The 20,879-nt window shown below is 39.2% G+C and overlaps 1 protein-coding gene across 3 annotated transcripts in view; it reads right to left on the bottom strand.

Moving 5' to 3' along the window:
- CABIN1 (calcineurin binding protein 1) overlaps positions 1 to 20,879 on the bottom strand; it is a 113,233-nt gene that overhangs the window by 71,961 nt on the left and 20,393 nt on the right. For all 3 annotated transcript variants that reach the window (XM_009092237.4, XM_018916424.3, XM_018916423.3), the window contains exons 22-27: positions 19,596 to 19,802; positions 19,101 to 19,246; positions 16,292 to 16,553; positions 13,272 to 13,532; positions 11,729 to 11,880; positions 9,938 to 10,116 (exon numbers count right to left, since the gene is read on the bottom strand). In XM_009092237.4, the coding sequence (XP_009090485.1) occupies positions 9,938 to 10,116; positions 11,729 to 11,880; positions 13,272 to 13,532; positions 16,292 to 16,553; positions 19,101 to 19,246; positions 19,596 to 19,802 (1,207 nt within the window). The remainder of the gene's footprint in view (positions 1 to 9,937; positions 10,117 to 11,728; positions 11,881 to 13,271; positions 13,533 to 16,291; positions 16,554 to 19,100; positions 19,247 to 19,595; positions 19,803 to 20,879) is intronic.

The raw sequence follows: 20,879 nt of genomic DNA, 5'->3' as shown, positions 1-20,879 counted from the left end.
CAACTATCCTGCAGGTGTAAGATGCTATTCAACAAACACTCTGAAAGGGGATCTGATATGGCAAATTAACAACACATCAAAGAACTAGGGCTAACACAGACAGGGAAACTGGACTTCAAGGCAGCCACAGAAGCAAAGGAGAAGTGACTTTACCTTGACAGAGTGGAGCAGTGGCTGCTGGCTACAGTACAGTCACAACTAAGCTGTTCATCTGCAAAGGAACAGGCATTGTGACTTTATCAGGGGGGATAAAACACACCTCAGAACAGGCAAGTGAAAACCTCCCACTCAGGTCTGAAACCTGCCAGATATAACCCAAGTTCTTTACATCAAGGGTTATCAGAGGTAACCCTGCATGACTAAAGAACCCAGCTGAGTGTCTCTGACAGAAAGAGGCCTGCACATTCCCACTGAGATGGGAAACTGGCATTTTTCCATATTGTGCCAACACAATTCAGTGTTCAACATAAAATTCCAATACAGGCAATTCCCTTTAAATCTGGAGTCCACAAGAATTATTTCCAATTTCTTCTGAAGATACTGACACTTGATTCTGTGATCTAGTAAAAGGTGTCCCTGCTCACTGCATTCCAACCCAAACCATTTTATTATGATTCTATACAGAAATGGCATAACTAGAAGGGGGCTATATCCATTGTCTAGGCAGTTCCACTGCATTCTGATTCATTAATTTTATTGATAGGATCAAGAAAGAAAATTAACAAAGCAAAAGCCCTTGCTTTGAGATGAGCAGATAATTTAATTCAATTTCTTCTGTTCCATCTGAACTGCACTTGTTCAGGAGAAAGCTAAGGGCCTCCTATGAATTTATTTTATCAAGATAAATCCCTCTGCAAACCTTCAGCTTGCAGATCAGGTTCTGCTTATTAGGATTCCAATGAATTTAAACCAAATTTGATGCACTCTGTAGGTTTTTCACTACCACACAAAGAAAACTTTCCCTTGCAGCGAGCAGATCTTAATAAAACTCTGTCTTGGAAAAGAATGGGGGAACAGTATTTGCTTCCTAATTGGAAGCTATATAAGCTGGTTAATGATGACAAGTTTTATACAGAAAGAATATAATTACAAAGAATGGGAAGAGAAGGATTTTGAAGAGAGGTCAGTCAAGCTTTAAATGACTCATTTATAAAGCTTTAATAAGTTTCTGTGGTACAAATCAATACTATTGAACTCCCAGTTGACATCAGGAAAATCATTTACAGTAGCTCCCTTGGTATTTTTTTTAAAGAAGTTTCTGTATCTGTGACAAAGAGGTTGAATTACTCATCTAGGAAAAAAAAAATTGCAAATTTCCAGATGTTGCCACAAGCCTGCAGGTCAGTTCTGATGTGTGGTTTTGACAGATGAAGCATTAGAATGTAAATCAAGAAATGCCAGAGCAACATGCCTGGGTGAGACCAGATCACTGGGAAATTACAACAGTTTTTCATCATGCAAAGACAGACAATGATCCAACATATTAAATTTCAAATGTATGCATGAGCTTTCCTTATGGGAACAAATGTAAACACCTCCTCACGATTAGCTAGCTAATTTAATTTGAAATTTCTGCTTAAATGAGTGTGGGTCTAGGTAGGGATGTTTATTCTTCTTTTCTTTCAAGACATTAACCCCGTTTAAAAAATGATATTAACATTAATCACTGGAAACCAGAGGAAGGTGACTATTGAGACAATTTTCTATTATATTAGATATTCCTTGAATGCAGCAGATACTTTCAAACTAAGTGAGCCAGATGGAAAACCCTAGAGCATTCCAGAAATTAGCAGCAGCCACCAATTATTAGTATTAATTTCTCAGAAATCACAGAGGATGGGTAAAGTCCCAGGGAATGTAACACAAAGTGTAGCACTTATCTTTACAAAGGATGAAAGGTCAAAGCTGAGAGCCAGCCTCCTTCATCTTCCACAGAATTATTTGAGCATAAATAAATAAATACATCTTTCTCTAAGCACATCAAAGATAACAGGACCAGGAGTAGAAAATGTGTGAGTGGATCCCAGCACACACATTCACCTGTGAATTTGTGATGAATTTGGGATTCTCAAACCAGAACTGGCCAAAATGTCAGGCTACTCCAAACACACCTCAGCAAAGCAGCACTCTTGAATGTGTAATCAGCAACTTCACAGAAAAAATATGTAAGAGTCTTCCTGTTCTACTGAGCACTAATGAAAATTAAACTTAATTAGGGTGTCTGTATTTGGGACCCACATTTTAAAAAAGACACCGAAATAGGGAAAATTAATTCAGAGGAGAGGATAAAAATGAGAGATTAATGAGATGACATATGAAAATTACCAGGAGAATTGGACTTATCTTAAAAAAGATGTGGGAGAATTTCCAAATACATATGATTAACCAAAATAAAAATACAATAATTGCTGTTCATATTCATTAGGTACAGTGCAAAAAGCAATAGGTTTAAATTGCAGCAAGAAAATTGACTTTTTTTTGCCCTCATCTCTATCTTAACTGCTACATACAGTTAGAAAATAGCACAGTGAACCATCCTACAGAGTCACTGTGGGCTTTCAAAGACAGGCAGACAAATAGCCATCATTTGTTAGGTTACCCAAGATATTCCTTAATATAATAAAAAGCTCTGACAATATCTAAACACTGCAGCATGCAGTGCAGAACTTCTGGCAACTGCACCAATTCACATCCTAACTGGGGTTTTCTAAAAGGAAAAAAAAAGGCATATTTTGTATAGATGGAAGTACTATTCTTTTCTAGCCTAGCTGCCAAATAAAGCTATAAATAATATAAATATAAATAATATAAATATAGATATAGATATAAATATAGATATAAATATAAATATAAATAAATATGCTGATGGACACATAGCAGATATTTTACATTTCTTGTGCTATGAAGCTGCTCCTTTCTCTGGTAAGAGCTGAGTGCAGTTGAGACAGTCATTAGTGCTGCTTAACCTGTGTGCCAAGGACTGTAGTGTGTGAGGCAGAGAATGAATTCCAAATTCCCAACTGCCCTCAACACCTGCCCTTCTGAATGACACAAACCCATGGAGAACATCAGTGCTTTTCAATAATTCCTGCCATAATTAGAAACAATTTAATACAACCAAGTGTGATTTAAGAGTTAAAAATGTATTTTTATCTATATTTTTAGACTTCAATTTAAAAAATTTGTATTTTTATATTTTGTTTACCTATTTTCTTAGCTTCCCCACCTAGCAATAGCAATAAGGCAAGCTTTTCCAAAAAGCTGGGGTGGTCCCTTGTTGTAAGAGATTGGTAAATGAAGGACTAAATATTCTTTTGAGATCCCTCCCTGTAAAGTTTCCTATTACTTCAAAAGCTAAGATAAAAATACAGCTGGGTATTAATGTCCCAAAATGATTATCTGCAGCAGAAATGAAGAGCCTAGGGAGAAAGTTCTACTAAATGTGCATAGGTAACTGCAACTATATTCCTAGGAAAAATCTGATCTGATAATAGATGTTTCTCCTTGGTATTATTATATTTTGTTTCATTACTTCATTTGCATAATTTCTAAGTTTTAGGAAGATTTCAAACAACCTGATGAGCTGAGATCTCAATTTGATGTAAAGTTAAATATTTCATGTTTATCTCTAAAAAATTCAGAAAATGGCACTTGAAAGCAAGTCTTTTTACCTCATTTCTCATAATGTCCTCAACTTGTGACATTTCATTTCAGATCTAAGTCAGATTACATCCCCTACTCTGTCAAAAGACGAAAAAGAGCAGCTTTGGACAGGAGGTTTAAAAAGGTCAAAAGGAGAATCTTGTTAACTTTCAAAGACATTAGTAAAGAAACACTAATTATTATCAGAAAGATGTCCTTGGGAAGAAAGAATTTGTATATTCCTCTGTACTGCCAAGACCTTGATTGTATCACACTGAGGTCCTGTCAGTCACATGGATGATTAAATCACTGCCATTACTGAACCACATCTGTCACAGATGTTAGAAAAATATCTGAAGTCTGTTTGCCTTAATTCCACGCTTAAGAGCATTTTAACATTAATCTTATCCTAAATGAAAAAGGTTTACTGGCTTGACTTCAAAAATCCCTGTTCCCACTACTGCTCCACAAGCAGACACAGCCAGCAGCATGTCACTGTCACTGTCAGTGTGACTGAGCCTTTGGGCACAGCCCCTGCAGGCCAGCCACCACCAGGACAGAGCTGTGGCAAACTCTGGAGAGCATAAATGGCCTTAAAATGGTTTCATTTTAAAATGCAGCAGGAAACAGGGCTCAGAACAGCAGCAGGGTGCCAGCTGTGCCGGCACCCTCCCACAGGAGCCCTGTGCACCCTCCAAGAGCCTTGGTACCCAAACTGAGCCCCCTCAGCACTGGGACAGGGACCAGGAGTGTGATGGGCCACAGTGTGAGTGACCCAGCACTGGGACAGGGACAGGGAGAGATGTGTCACAGTGTGAGTGATCCAACTGAGTCCCCTCAGCACTGGGACAGGGACAAGGAGGGTGATGTGTCACAGTGGGAGTGACCTGGAGCAGCTCAGCCAATGCCAATGGCAGAGCTCCCACTGCCAAGCAGGATGAGCAGGTACAGAACTGATGCTCAAGGAAGCTGAAGCACAGCTCCATGGTGCCAATGGCAATGAGGTGTGCTGCCTTGGACAATTATTTACCATGCAGCTCAGTAATTCTCTTTTGAAACTTTCTGGAAGCTAAAAGGAAGATGGGGAAGACCTCTGAAAGATCTGCATACAGGACTAAGTAAAAGGCTCAGAAAGCCAAGAGGGTACAACTCACTTCTGAATGACATCTTTGTCTGTCTTAAACATCTGAAGGAAAATGTGCATCCAGTTCCTGTGAGAAGGTGTCTGAATCATGATAAGCAATCAGTTACAAGTCAAAAAGTCAGAAATGAGTGGCCCAGAAAGCTTTTCTACACATATGCTAACTCAATTTGCAGAAAAGAAACATCCTGCTCACAGTTCAGAGCTTATGAGTAAGCAACTAAATATAACTGAAAAAAAAATCTTGTCTCATGCAATAAAGGTGGGCTGTTCACAGGCTGTGAAGGTACAAACCCTCTTTGTCCTGCCTGGCACCATCTCTCCTCTCTCCACTTGAACCTATGAGCATTTTTCTTCACTGGTCTGCAGTCAGAAACATGATGTATCACAGAATTCTCATTCTGCAAACAGACTCCACCCATAACAGAAGACAACATTTAGCTCTGCATCAAAAGGCACTTACACATCATTAAAAAACAAAAGAATTGCAAAGATTTGCATGGGAGTAGGTTAATTTGAGGACAGCAATTTAAAGGGAGTTCTCTTTAACATGAGTCAAAGATGAGAGTCTATGTTTTGTCTGGCTGTACCGAACACAGAATGTGTTTCCATAACTTACAGTCCTATATTGCTGTTCTGTCTTCAAGAGCAGAGCACCAGAGAATCTCACCCACAATCCCATCTCTTTGGACAAATGGTTTTTACATCAGCTCACACCACATCTCAGCGTGACACTTGTACTAATCAGAGAGAGGTTAAATTGGGGAAAGGCAAAAATGGAGCACACTGCAATAAACTGGGTGTGATTTATTATTGATGGAGTTCAGTGTGCAGTCCCCTGGACACCCAGCACCACGTGCCACAACAGCACATGCACTGCAGACCCAAGGATTGCATCTCTAACTGCTGAAGAGAGAGAATTTTCAGGGCAAGATGTTAATGTTCCAAAATGCAAAGTGGATGTTCTTTTTTTGCACAGAAACATCCACTCCATCCCAGCAGCTGATTTAGCTTAGCATGAGTGACAACCTGGTGCCAGACGTTGCTCAGAGATCACCTTTGTCTCATCAGGATGTTGAGAACCCCCATGTACAAAAAGTGTGCATCTTCATCCCCTTTGCAGAATTACAGACCAACAAACTATGGGTGAGACTTCTCCCACAGCACGAAGCAAGGAGCCTTTCCTGGGAGTTTATCATGCAGGTTCTGCCAATTATTAAAAGCAAGCCAGGACAGGTAAAAGCAGGAAGAGAATGCCTGGGGAACAGAGATTTGTGTAAAGGTTAGAGGCAGCACGGGCAATATTGGTTGCAAAAGCAATCAGGCAAAGACAAACACAAAAAAGGACAATTAAGTCTAACTACACACGACACACTACATGACATGGATGAAGACTTAAACAACACAACATTGTCACACTGCAATAGCCATGGATACATCATCTGCATACCACCACAGGAACATGGAACTGAGTATCAACACAACAAAGGCATATTACAGTAAAAAACACCACCTTAACAATCTCCCAGTCTACTTTTTGGGGAACAAATACCTTATTCACATTTTTAAAATTTTATTTTACTACTTTTCCTGCTTTCTGAACTAACTCTATTGCTTATACTGCAATTGGCTTTTACTGACTACATACATCCAGCCTGTATAGGAGGACACAGAGCTTATCTGTTTTGCTATGTAACCTTTTTAGCTGTGTTTAGCACAGGTAATGAAAGTCTGAGTGGCTGGCAAGTTCCTGGGTTTTCCTGTTTCCTACTTTGCTCTTAGAAAATAAGAGTCTGAACCTATGCTTCAGATTTCAAATGCAAGTGTTCACTTTGGAGGGTTACAAAATAGCAATAGGAAGGGGTGATGACAGGAAAGACAGGATTAACAGAAGGAAAGAAAAGATGTTGCCAAATGGAAGGACAAGAAAAGAGAAAGGAAGCTGCCCATTTTACACACATGACAGCAGCAAGTCAGCCAGCAAGTAACAGCTGCCACTCAGCAATACTTTTGTCTCCTTGAAGGAGAAATGTGCTAGCAGCTGCCACGAGGAAAAGGAAGTTTAGTTACTTTACTAGCTGTATTTACTGGTTCCTTTCTCCTGTTTTCATTAAATACGTGACTTGAAACTAGGATCACCAGCACTCACTGGATCTGGAGCCTCTCAATGCTCTCAACTTTAACACTGATTTCTGCATATCCCACTCATCATCTTCCACCAGCAAAACACCCTAGAGAGCTACAGAACTACAGTGACATTTAAACAGAATGTATTCAAAGTGAGTCTGCCCTCACAGCTACACCTGTTTACAGATAAATGTTTGAAGATCAGAACCCCAGGATTTTCAAGAAAAGATTTTGGCTGTACAGCAGTTCTCCCCAGCTTGTAATGAGATAATTCACTGCTCTACAAGGCACCAAACTAACAACCCCACCAAAACCCAAACCCACAAAACCCATCAAATTAATAGAATAAATGGAGTTCAGAAGGAACTGCAAGTGTTCATCCAGTCCATTCCTTTTTCATCAGGATAAATTATATCTCCATCATGCCTGGCAGACAGCTGCATTGCCACTTTTTAAAGACTTCCAGGGCTAAAATACTGCAGCGTTATACAAAACCAGAATTTCCTAAGACTACTCTACCAGAGTTTTCTAATGTTCAGAATGAAAATGCAATTTAAGTGCAGTATCATCTGTTCTGTCTTCCACGAACACAGCTATCCTGGGGTTTTGCCTCTAACTCTTTGTACAGCTTCCAACACTATCTAGGTTACTCTGCTGTCATGTCTCCCCTGAGTCCTCTCCTCTGCAGACAAACCCTCCCAATTCCTTCTCTCTTTCCTCACAGGTCATGTTTTCTCAAAGCACAGAACACAGAAATGTCAAAAAAGGTCTCTGAGGTCAGTAATGATCTCAAATAGCATCTTGCTTGTGGTACTGTATGAAAAGTGTGTCAAACTGTACAATACCCTTACTTTACTTATGCCATCTGATCAACAATATCAGTGCAAGAGTAAATAAGAGTATTGTCAAGCCTCAGAAAGAATAAATTCCTAGGCTGAATTTTGGTCAATTTATTTGTTCCTGAACAACAGTATAGACTGCTTCATTTCTGTCAGAATGGTTAAAAAATAATCTAAAGAGTAGTCAAATGATGAGTATTTTCTTGCTATTTTTAGGAATGGTACAATGGAAATGCTGGCGCCAGCTTTCTTCAGTGATGTGATTATGTGTAAGATGTCAAGAGCATTTTACTTCAAAAGTCTGTATTTTAATACAAGCAAAATGCAAATGCATGCAGAAGAGCACAGTATATGTAATAATATAAAAGTGGAAGACTTCTGAGCCTGTTAGCTCAGCCTGTTAGCTCTTCCATCTGTAACAGCCCCAAGGCAAATATTTCAGTTTCCTGGGGTTCTTCAATATGCTGTATCCAGGGTTTAGTTGTGCCAGCAACTCACCAAACATTATGAATGATGCAGAACTCTGCAATTCTCCTTGTCACGGTTACACACAGCCTTCCTGAAGATCACCCAAACTCTGACTCTTCCAGCAGCTGACATTTGGAATTGCTTTGACAGCACAAAGCTCAGTCCCAGCTAGGCTCAGCTTGCAGATCCAGGCACTGCTCCCCCAGCCCTGGCAGAGGCAGATGTTGCTGCACTGGCACCTTCAGGCTTGGCTCAGCAGCCGCCCGCGCTCCCACTGGGCCCAGGCTGCCACAGCCAGAATGTCTCACTGCAGAGGAGGCACCAAGCACACACACTGGGTATTTATCTGGCTTATGGCTCTCCTGGGAGCCTGAGACACTCCTCAGGACCAAACAGATGTAGTCCTAGGCAGAAAGGCTCCCCACAGGGAATATTACTTAAGAAATATTTAAATATTTGCTCCCTTCTATGCTGTTCTGTCAAAAGACATCAAAAAGCCAATAAAAGAGCCTGATCACTGCATAACCCATTGACACCTCCACACTACAAATGATCTCAAAACAGTCTAATGAATTACTCCCAAGTGAAATGCAAGCAGTAACAAAACAAACATTTCTCTGTTCAATATAATGAGAGAAATAAAAGAGCTTCTGTTGGTTGCACCAAGAATTGTTGAGCAAAAGAAATAAATGCACCCTGAAAAAATTTCAGGCATACAAACATTTGTTCCAAAACTGTGTCAACAAAGTGATTTACAATTTCCACTCTTCAGAAAATGACAATAGGAAGCAGCCCACCCTCCAGAAATAAATTCATATCAAACAGAGCATTTCTGTGGGGCCTGGCACGTTCTACCAACACCAAGCTCAACACTGTAGGTATTTTACTCCTTGAGTGCTGATACTCATAGATCCAGATGGATAAACAAATGGCTGGAAGAGTAGAATCAGAATCAAATTCCTAGCCAAATAACAAACTCAGGTTACTTAAATTGTAACTTAATTTCTATTATGTATGCAATTGCAAAATCTTCATTAATGCTATGACACCACCCCCCTTCTTACATTTATAAGCCAATTCTTTATTCTACCACTTTATATTCTACAAAGATGAGCTGCTAACCAGTCATTGCAAATGATAAAGAAAAATTAAAAGATGAAATCTACTGGACTGTCATGCAAATCACTTCGTGCTGAATCACAATATATTCAAAATAGTTGCCACCTGCCTCCTTCAAGAAATTGTAATACAGTAAGAAATTTTAACACAACAAGCAAGAAATTGTAACACAACAGGCTTGTGTTGCTTTTTTACCAATTTGTCTTGTTTGAACCGGTCTGAATTTTCACCATTCATTTCACACAGGCCAAAACAGTGTCCAGTCTTCTAAAGACTGAACCCACATCTTTCCTAAAGAGCTCTGAAGAAGAAAAATCACTGAACATTCAGGGAGCTCATATTCCTCCTACCAACACTACTGTTGTGACTAAGCGACAGGTACCAGCGGTGGCAGGTGACAACTTTGAGTTTGGTATTTAAAGCTCTGACTGTACATTGATTCTATTAAAGGCACTGAATATATAGAAAAATAATGAGCTTCAATATTGCCCGTGATACCCCAGACCCCTCACCCTCCTTGAGCAGCTGGCTGGAGCTGCTCAAGCCCCCCATGCAGAGCTCAGAGCACCTCCCTGCTGCAGAAGTGAGAACAGGACTGTACCGTCCGGCGTTGCCTGCTGACGGGGTTTTTTACATTTGACGTAATCGTGGTCAACTGGAGTGGCTGTGTAAGGTGGGGATGTCAGACCTGGACCCGAGGAGGAGGGGAGGGAAGTCCCAGGGCCTGGCACTGTTCCAGCTGAGGAGTGAGAGTCTTCATCTATCAAGCAAGGCTTTTCTCTGGGAGGGCGACAAGAAGGGGCAAGGGTTACTGGGATATTTTATGAAAAATCCCTTCACCAGGAATTTTTCTCCTGGGAAGCTCCAGCTTCTCCCTGGTTTGCTGCTTTGGAATGTGACTGAGAGAATTGTTTCTTCTAGTATGTGAATTGTTTTTACATAATGACTAATCCTAGTCTAGCTGTGTTGGACTTTCTGGGCAGTCATGGGTTTTTATTATTTATTCTTTTCTAGCTTTCTATAGCCTTTTTCTATAGTTTAGTATGGTTTTAGTATAGCATTTCTATAATGTAATATAATATAATATAATATAATATAATATAATACAATACTATACTATAATATACTATACTATAATAAACTATAATATAATAAAATATACTATAATATAGTATACTATAATATATAATATATAACATATAATATATAATATATAATTAAGATGACATAATATAATTAATATAATATCATATAACATAACATACTATACCATAATAGAATATACTATACTATACTATACCATAATAGAATATACAATACAATACAATACAATACTATACTATACTATAATATAAATCAGCCTTCTGAGAACTTTAGAGTCAATTCTCATCTCTCACTTCATCCTGGGGACCACAACACCATGTTTATATACATGATCTTATAGCATTTCCAGTACAGCAATCAAATCTCACTGACAAATTCTAAATAAAGGATTTTTAGTCCAAGTTATTTTCCTCCCTGTAGTGGTTTTGGTTTGTTAATTTAAGATTTTTTAACTAATGCATTGATGAGTGTGGTGGGTTTTAGTGTTGGTGAATCACTTATGTATTTATTTCTTGTTCTGAGGTAGGAAGATAGGATTAGAAGAAAGGGAAAGTAGGTTTAAAACTTTAAAAGGGTATAAATAAAATTTTATTAACAGTAATTAAAAGAAAAAAGCAGTAAAAATTAGAATAAAATTTTTAGAACACATTTCTTAATAACTTCTTTTTCTTATTGACAATGTAAAGAAATAAAATTGAAAATTTTTAGCTAGTTTATTACTTTTGAAATAGTTTTTTTTTTAGTTAATTTAGGGAGAGAAGTTCTTTTGTTAATGTTATGGAGATTTTGTTTATAAGAGGAAAAAATATTTTTTGTGGTTCTCAATTTTTCTGACTAACAGCTGCATGGGGAAATTTGTAATTAGGAAGTTTCGCCACCATGACACTCCCTCATCACTGGTCAATAGCAAACTCCTTTTTATTTTGTAGTTTTTAATGAGAAAAATTGTAAGGACTAAAATCTCTCATCCTATAAGTGACCATCATTTGAATTTGCATTTTTTAACTGCTGATTTTAAAAATCAAATTTATGAATAAATAAAAACAGTGGTTTCAAAATGGATCACATGATCAGAATTGTTTTGTTTTCTTCACTTCCCACGTCCTCTGTGCCACTTATTGAGATCTCAGGGTAGCATGTAATCTTATTCATGGTACCTGAATACTGCAAACATAAATGCAAATTTCATGCACTTTGTTTATATTTTATTTAGCTCCATTTTAGTAGTTTATTGTACAGTAGTTTATCAGCATTCATTCAGAGGATACTGCTGGGAACTAGCACTCACTTTTCTGCAACTTTTGGGGTGTTCTTCTCCTCACCCCTGGCAAAGGGTCCCTCAGAAGCTTCTTTCATGAAACTAACAAGTACCTCTGCATCTACTCCAGAGTCTGGTTTCCCCACAAGTTTCAAAATAGAAGCATGAAGTCGAAAATATACCTAAAAAACACCAAAGCCCACTTGGTCAGTAAAGAATCTGTAGCTCTGTAATCTATCACAAACATTCTTTTCTCTAAAGAATCTGCAGGAGTTAGTTAAGAAGCTGTCACCTAAACTTACCTGAATTGAACTTTCCTTGCCTTTGAAAGTTACTCTTAAAGTACAAAATCTGAACACTGCAAATTTTATAACCAAAATCTGTGGATCACAACAAAGAAAGGAGAACTGGCCTTGTTGAGAGCAAGTGACCCCTGGGTATGTTCTAGAGTTTTACCAGACAATACAGTGAAAGCAAAGGTCCCAGCTCAGGCATGAACCTGTGCTTCCAGAGCTAGGAGTTGCCTGTGAACCCTATCAATGCTTAATTTTTATAAAAACCAATGAACTCTGTGCAGCAAATTCAGAAGTGGAATTGCTAGCCACCTGCCCAAACTGCCTTTGAAATGAAACCAGCCTGAATAACAGGCTCCATTTCACTCTCCAAGTGTGTCCTGCAAACCCTCCACAACCCAGAGGCACCATCTCCATGTGCCTAACAACCTGTAGAGAACATGATATAGGATCTCCTTGAGCCAGGTCTAATGAGCTCTTGGAGATCTACACCACACCCAAGATAGCTCAGCTACCTCAGATGGCATAAAATCAGCAGTGTGGCTTCTGTGGTAGTGTTGGAAACAGAAAAGTTTTATTAAAAGGCAAAATAACAAAGCTCTTTACAGAGAAAAACCCAAGCCAGGGACAAGAAGCTCTTGCTCCTGGTAAAGCACCTCACAAAAGTGATTATTTCCTTTGTTCTTTTTCTAGAGAATTGCTTAGGCTGGACTTTCTGGCTCCTGTCCAATGGGCTATCCTTAAGTTTGAGGTGAAGTCCCCAAGGTCCTATGAGGTGTCTTTTTACCTAATTGAGGAGAGAAACTTCTGGGCTTTTTTTCCTCTTTAAGAAGACAAAGGATAATTTTGTCACTCCATCAACAGGGGGCACATTCCTACAAGAACAAAGCTTCCAGCTACACATTCAACATTCCTTTACCTCCAAGGCTTCCAGCTACACATTCAACATTCCTTTACCTCCAAAGCTTTCTAGCTACACATTCAACATTCCTTTACCTCCAAGGCTTCCAGCTACACATTCAACATTTCTTTACCTCCAAGGTTTCCAGCTACACATTCAACATTCCTTTACCTCCAAGGCTTCCAGCTACCCATTCAACATCCTTGCCTCCAAGGTTTCCAGCTACACATTCAACATTCCTTTACCTCCAGGGCTCCAGCTACATTCACATCCTTCCCAGTTTCGCCACATTCACATCCTTACCTCCAGGGCTTCCAGCTACACATTCAACATTTCTTTACCTCCAAGGTTTCCAGCTACACATTCAACATTCCTTTACCTCCAAGGCTTCCATGGCCAGTTCTGGTGGGTTGTGGTAGTGAATCTTCTTTGGGTATCGAGCAGCCTCCTCGTGCAGGTAGTGCCCTGCCTGTTTGTAGTGCAGCAGGTACACCACAGGAGGCTGCTTCTGCTTCTCAGCTATCTTGCCCAGCATGTAGTGGATGAGCCACTCCTCCTCGTCGCCGTCGCCCTCGCAGCGCGCCGCGGAGGTGAAGCACAGCTTGGCTGTCTCCAGCATGCTGTCCCTGCGCTCCTCCATCTGCACAGGGCACAACACAGCACACAGCTCACTGCAGCTCCCCTGGCAAAGCCCAAAACCACCCTGCTGCCCCCTGGAAAAGCACAGGACAGCTTGTAAACGCTTCCAATAGAAATGATGGAGAAGGGATCAAATCCATCCCAAGAGGTGAAACGCAGCCCAACAAAATGGGTTTGTGGATAGGTTTTTGTTCACTCCAGTGACTGCTGGCACAAACAACAGTAAGACAGAAAAAATATTTATATTGATATAAATATAAATCTGAAAAATAATAACCCAGTATTCATGTCTACAGAAATTCTACCATTTTTTCACAGTGGTAGAATTTTTTTTGGTAATTTTTTAGTGTTATATATTTTTTTAGTTATCTTAACTCTTCAAAGGAAAAAATTATTTGCTTTGTTCTGCAACTGAAGTCTGTTAAGCCACTATGGACCACCCTCATTTGTGAAGAAAAGTATTTCATCTTGCTTGCAATGTATCTGATTTTGAGATGAATATTCTCCCCACCCCACCCCGTCAAAAAAAAAAAAATTAAAACCAGCAGCATAAATTAAAGCTAAATGCCAATAAATTCATGTAAAAAAAAACTAGGTCAAAAGATGCATTAATGTAATTTTCTGTCTTTGAAAATGAAGTTTATAAATTTAAGCTGTGTGCCTATAACAAGAATAAAACATAACCTTTCCTTTCCTAAACATTCTGTAAGAAGAAGAGAATAATAAGGTTTTTATGTATGAAAAACACATTCTTGAAGAGATATATCTGTGGAAGTGAGATGAAATTGTTTCAATTTATCTTTTATTATAATAGATATTTTCTTACTAAATTATGCATTTTTAATATATTCACTTGAAAAAAATGAAGACTTAAACAGCACTAAATAAACATTCTCACTTAATCCTCAACTTCAGATGGCTGCGCTGTATTGCTCCTTTTATCTGATACCATGAAGTCACTCCAGCACTATCCCTGGAATTCTTCAACAATTCCCTCATTGCCAAGGGGCTGCAAGACCATAAGACCAAACTTCTGATAGGGCAAAGCCATAAAATGGAGTAACTTCATCTTCTGAGGAGTTCATTTCGGCGCTGTTGGATGCAATAACCCTCCAGAAGAAAATAGTTGACTGTCACTTCAAACATCCTCTTTAATAAACTATTTGTTCCCTTTTAATACAGGCTGAGATCAGCTTTGTTCTCAGGCAAGAAAGTGCCTGTGGGAAGTGCAGTGTTAATGCAGTGCTGAGGCAGCTCTGAGTGACACTCACCACCTCCTGCAAATACTTCTCCCAGAAGCCAAGGGTGCTCCCAGCACTGACCTCTGCAGCTCAAACACTCAAAGTTTTACAAATTACAGCACAGGAGCAGCACTTCCTTTTTTTCACTGCGCTTCCAGCTGCAGACTAGGGAACATTTGGAAGTCAGAATAGCTAAATCAGAAATGGAGTTCACTGGTCCAAAAAGACAAAACATTTTCCCAAGCAAGTCTTATCACTGTCAGAGTATATTTAGAATTGTTCATTTTGGTTTAGCAATAAACTTCTTAATAATGTCTTTCACCTCCCCTATGCAGAAAGACATAATGAATTCATAACAATGTTTTCAGTGGAAATTCTACCAATCTTTTCACTCTGATCTTTTGTTTAGGTAAATGGCCCAAAACCACAGAAAAGGGGGAGGATTCTTTAGATATAGGAGATGACATGTGGACACAGACACCAGAATAATTTCTGATCTCTTCACTATTTCAATATGTATGCATTTCACCTTTTCCTGGAAATATTGCATGACATTTACAGAAAGAAAAGGTAAATATAATTCCCCTGTCCAGAAGGTTACAATAATTTTGTGTCACCTTCAAAAGATAATTCAAAGATTAGGCTCAAACTGATTTTACACAGGAAAAAGAAAGGAAAAAACCCACTTTCAAATGCTGATTGACACTACCAGATTTGGAATGAATACTGGAATTTCCAACATTACTAAATAACCATACAGTCTCATATATAGAATATAGCATATAAATACTTAATTTTAAAATTTACTATGTTAGAAAACTGTCCCAAATTACAAGGCAAGATGGATTCTATTTGCCATCTGGTAGAGGTGTGGCACTTATCTTCTGTTAATTGGGCAGTTTTCTTATCTCTTCCACACCCAGTCCTCCCTCAGGGGAGACACCTGCTGATAACAGGCTATGGAATGTCCCTGCAGGGCTGATAAGAACTGCAGCATCCCACTGGGAGATGGGAGCCCAGGGGGAGGAGCCAAGCATTCCTACCTGGATAGAATCTGAGACCTTGGGACACCAGAACAGCATCTCCACTGGATTCCCAGAGGAACAGCAGCTGCCTCTTCCACTGGACCTTCAGAGGCAGAGTGCACCCTTCTCCAGGATCCCTGCCCAGCAGAACCACCCCTGGCACTGCAGGAGGGCTGAGCCACAATTCCAATGGGACTGCTGCCAGCACCCTGACCCACAGGGTGTCAGGCTGTGTTCTGACTCTGTCAGTGTTTTAGTTCATTGCATTGTTTATTTTATATTTTTTTTTCCCCTAATAAAGAACTGTTGTTCGTGCTCCCATATTTTTTGTCTGAGAGCCCCTTAATTTCAAATTTATAACAATTCAGAAGGAGGGGGTTTACATTTTTCCATCTCAGGGGAGGCTCCTGCCTCCCTTAGTAGACACCTATCTTTCCAAACCAAGACAAAAACCTAATTTTAAATATTTAAAATTGTACACTGTTAGATCCCACCTGCTTCACCACTTCAGGGGGAAGTTCTGTTTTCCACTGCTTGAGCTGCCGGGATGCAAAGGAATGCAGGGCATAGGAAATGGTGCCATACTCGATCCACAGGGAGAGGTTGGAGCTGTCGATCTCCAGGGCCCGTTTGAAGCAGTTCAGGACAGGGGTGGAGTGCTTCCAGATGGGGCCATCACTCTTCAGCTCGTTGGAGTTCAGCTTGTCCTGAATGCGGCTCGCTCGAGCCAGAGCCATTCCAGCCCAGGAGTCAAACCTGTGCAGGCAGGAAGAGAACCCAGTGTTGGAAAAGAAGAAAGTTTGACAAGAAAGTTTCACAGATACGTATGCTCGGCAAAAAGCTCTCTGAATGTAGAACCTGAGAATGGAATAGAGATGGAAGCAAGTTTTGATTCAGAAGAACAATAGATGTCTACATTGAGAATTGCTGAGCCAGTCATTGGTGGACAGCTAAGAAAGCAAAGGTTAAGTCAAGTTGGAAGGAGGGTTTATGACTTGAGCAAAGGATATGTTGACCACAAACAAAAAGATGCTTTTACCAAACAGAAATAGGTCTTAGGAAAAGCAGAAGATACCACAGGCAAACAAACATGCAAGTGGCATTTGGCAAGTAGAGAAAAGGTCTAAGAATTTTCCACTGCAAGAAAACTGAAAAACTAAGCTTAAACTGTAGCACACTAACTCAGGTGATTGGAGAGTAATGACCATAATATGGCAATGATAGTAGTTATGACAGGCTGTAGGTCATAGTAAAGGTATTGTATATGATGCTGATGTGTTGTTATGCATTAAGATGCTCAGCAAAGAAAAAGATATAATGCATTGTAACCAGAACTAAAGGGGCTTCAGGCTTGCTGAAGCAGGGGGCAGCTGTAGGTGTGGCTCTGTTATCCACAACTGCTGTAAAACAGCTTCTTTACAATGAACAGCATTTTGAAGAGCTGCCTGGAGTCCCACATCTCTCATCTCAGGCTCTTAAACCCATGAATAAACTCCCCCCTGAATATTACACTACACACAGACAAGATTTGTCTTCTTGTATCTACAACTTTTTCCTCTTTCCATCACACAAAACACATTTCTGCACTTCCTCCTCTCCTCAGAGTGGAACACAAGCTGTACAGCCTAAATCACACTGATTTTCTTAAAGTGGTTTCCTAACAAAGCACTGCCCCCAGTAACTGTCACACATGGAACACAGATGAAAAACCCAGGTTTATTTGCCATGCAAAGCCAGTATATCTATATTGCTAATGGCAGCACTCCCACTGCTTTTTTCTCAGTAACCACACAGCCCTGTCAAAATGTTGTCACCCTGCAGGCCAGCAGACATTGTGACACCTTGTGCTGTTGGACTCAACTGTGAATAATCATCATCGTTTCCCAGCATAAAAATCATAAAGCCAAAATTGCATTCGAGTAGGAAAATCCTGATGAACTAAAACTGTAATTTCTGCCTGAAGGACTGTTGAGGGTCCAGCCCTGGGTTTGTTGACAACACAGTCTGAAGGGTGGTTTCCATAGGCCACAACCTCACTTTAACACCAGGCTTCCTCTGCTCTGGGCTTTTTCAATTTTACCATGATTTTAACACCAAGGCAACCATAACATTCTCATATTTTTGCCTGCAATTTCTTCTGATTCCAACTGAAAATCCATTTCTAGGCCAAGTGACCTCAATAATCAGATTCCTGAGGGGAATGGAACAGGAACTGTAGTGCAGACAAGTACCAACTATTTTGACTGGGGCAAAAATACTATGGTACCACATAAGGCATCTTCTGGGAAAAAAAATGCCACACAATAGAGTAAAAATGCATTCCATTCATTTATTTTTGATTTTAAGTTCTAGAATATCAAAACTGCAGAAAAATGGGTAGGGGATTGATAATGGTAATTTCTTTATCTGCCTTTAAAACAAAAGTTTTAGCCATTTGCTAGTCACAAGTCCCAAACTAGAAGATGCAATAACATTAAACTACAGCTATTTCCTCTGAAGATTTCACATCTAAAATTGCTCTGTGCCTTCCCTTTTGTCTCTGTTACGTGACTGGATTTAGAAACAATTTTCTTGTCTCCAATCTATCAAATTGGGGTTTTTGTCACTGACCCTGGTCTATCAACTTCAAGGAGAATTAAAATGATAACACCTAATATGCAAACTCTATATTTAATCAGTAAATGTAAAGGTTATTCAGTTTAATTTAGAAGACTGATATTCAGAACATGCTTTGCTTTTAAGATGAGAGAGCTTAATCTTGATGGTATTTCAGTGAGTTGCAAATTATCAAGAAACAAGGTGGTTTTGTTTAAATATCACTTAAACACTTTACTTGTATTCTCTGTGCAGTTCTCTAGCAGCAAAATCAACACTTTTAGGAAGAGGTCAGCCTAAGCAATTAATGCACTAAAGGATGCCATTTGTGCTATAGCTACCTAACAAATGAGGATATTTTTCACTGCTTATCATGCATGAACATGCCAATGCAAAGAACAAAAGGTACAAACAGTTCATTCTTCACAGTTATTCTTCATTTCAATTTAGCTTTCCCCCCCTTTCATTTTTTGGTTTTGATTTCAAAGCAATCAAATATTTAACCCTACGATTTGGGTTTTGTTTTCTCTCTTGGGTTGTTTTAGAGATGCCCTTAATTATACAATAGACATGTGATAATGGATCGCAGGTGGGAGTTTTGGCTGTTTGGGATTTTTTTTTTTCATTCCTGAAACCAGTTGTCTGCTTTTTAGTGCTGAAAGAAGTGAGAAGAATGAAGAACATGCAGCAGGATTCCAAAATACTGACCTGTTTGGACAAATACAAATGTCGTGCATGTAAAATTTAATGGCCTTGGACTGCTCTTTGTTCTTGAAATGATAATCTGCCAGGAGATAATACAGCTCAGTCACCACTGGTGGAGAGTAGTCTGCACCCTCGGGGAGAGATGGTGCCTGAAAATCAAAAAGGCAAAGGTTCATATTAAATGTGCATTTGCTTCTTCCTTGTAGAGGAAGCAGCCTTTTCATCACACAATATGAAGGTTTTGAATGTGAAGACATTGCAAGCATTTCAGAGATAGAGCACTTACAAACACTAATGAACATCTCATCCTGACTATATTTTACCATTCAAAGACTAAAAGCTTTGGTGGGATCACTCTTATTTAAATGCAATTACCCAAGAAAACCCAAACTTATGGAATAAATCATCCCACTAATAATCTCAAAGTCAACATAAAAACTGCAACACCATTTTTTACTCCCTTCAATTTAATTTTTTTTAAAAAACAATTAATGATACCTTGCTGCATGTTCCTTCAATATAGGCAGATACAGCCTCCAGGCTCAGCATAGGCTTGTCAGTTCGAGGAACAATTGTGGCAGTTTTCTTCAGAAGGTTGGCCAAATCAGCAGACACTGTACTGGTTTTGTAACTATCAAATTCTGGAAGAGTTTTAGGCTTAAAATACTCAAACATGAACAAAGCATCTTCCCATGTCAGATCAACCTGAAGAGGGAGGTAGATATGAGGAGAAAAAAATACTTCAAATTCTAAAATTCAAGTCTACTAATGATGGTTTTCTACAGCCTTTCTAGTTCAGAGGAGTGTACACATTACTCTAGCAGGAACCAAACTAAACCTCCCAAGAACAGAGCTAAAGATGCTGTTAATTTATGCTGCTCACAAATACAACACACTGCTCACTGATTTAACACAAAATGATAGTGTTGTAACTTAGTGTGGGTCACTAAGGTCAAAATAAAGTAAAAATCATTCTATTGGCTTGGAAGACTTGCTCAAAAAATTGTTTCTAAGCAAGGATCGATTGTAAACATTCTGAGTGACACTGAGATCATGGGTAAGATATGGAGCAGAACTCTGCCCCTTCCATTTCACAGCCAAGTAAGAAGAGTTTATGAAATGGGAACCAGACAAAATTCTGAGCCTCAAAAATCTTTGAATTCTCTACAGAAAGTTACATCAGAATTTTCTCTTCACTTTTCTTTCTTGAAAGCAGTAAAAATACCCAAAATCATCAACAGCTCTCTTCTGCAAGACTAAGTTTTTTCTCCTTTTATTGCTGACTTTACCCTTATAGTAAATTTTGCTCTGCCTTGAAATGCAAGGAAGTTGCAGAGGGTAATCTCCTTATCCTTTCTCTCATTATCTTCACTCTCTAAGATGTACATCTTACATATAAAATTTCCAAATATTCAATGAACAGTAATGTAAGAATATTTGTGTATTTTTAAAAGGTTTGTTCAACAGAGCCAGACAATCGCCTTGCTTGTAAGAAATTGGTTTTGATTGATAATTCTATGATCACTTGCATTTGGTAAGTGCAAAACAGTCTGGGTTTCTTGAACAAAACCAGTGATGTTTCTCAAGGCAGGACATTGTACTGCTGCCCTGTATTTTTCCCTTCTTCTCTTAATATTACAACCCCCTTCCAGAGGCACTCTGTAATTGCCCTTCTCCCAAATTCAGCTGAATTTCACATTTCTCATAAACAGCTACCAGGTATTTACCATTAGAGATGTCAAAATAAGTGGTAACATAATGTACTTGCAAACTTTTAACTGT

The sequence above is a fragment of the Serinus canaria genome, chromosome 15 (assembly GCF_022539315.1).
Source record: "Serinus canaria isolate serCan28SL12 chromosome 15, serCan2020, whole genome shotgun sequence".
In the NCBI taxonomy this organism is placed as follows: domain Eukaryota; kingdom Metazoa; phylum Chordata; class Aves; order Passeriformes; family Fringillidae; genus Serinus; species Serinus canaria.
Note: the sequence above shows the minus strand (reverse complement) of the source record. Positions and strands in the feature narration are given on the sequence as shown.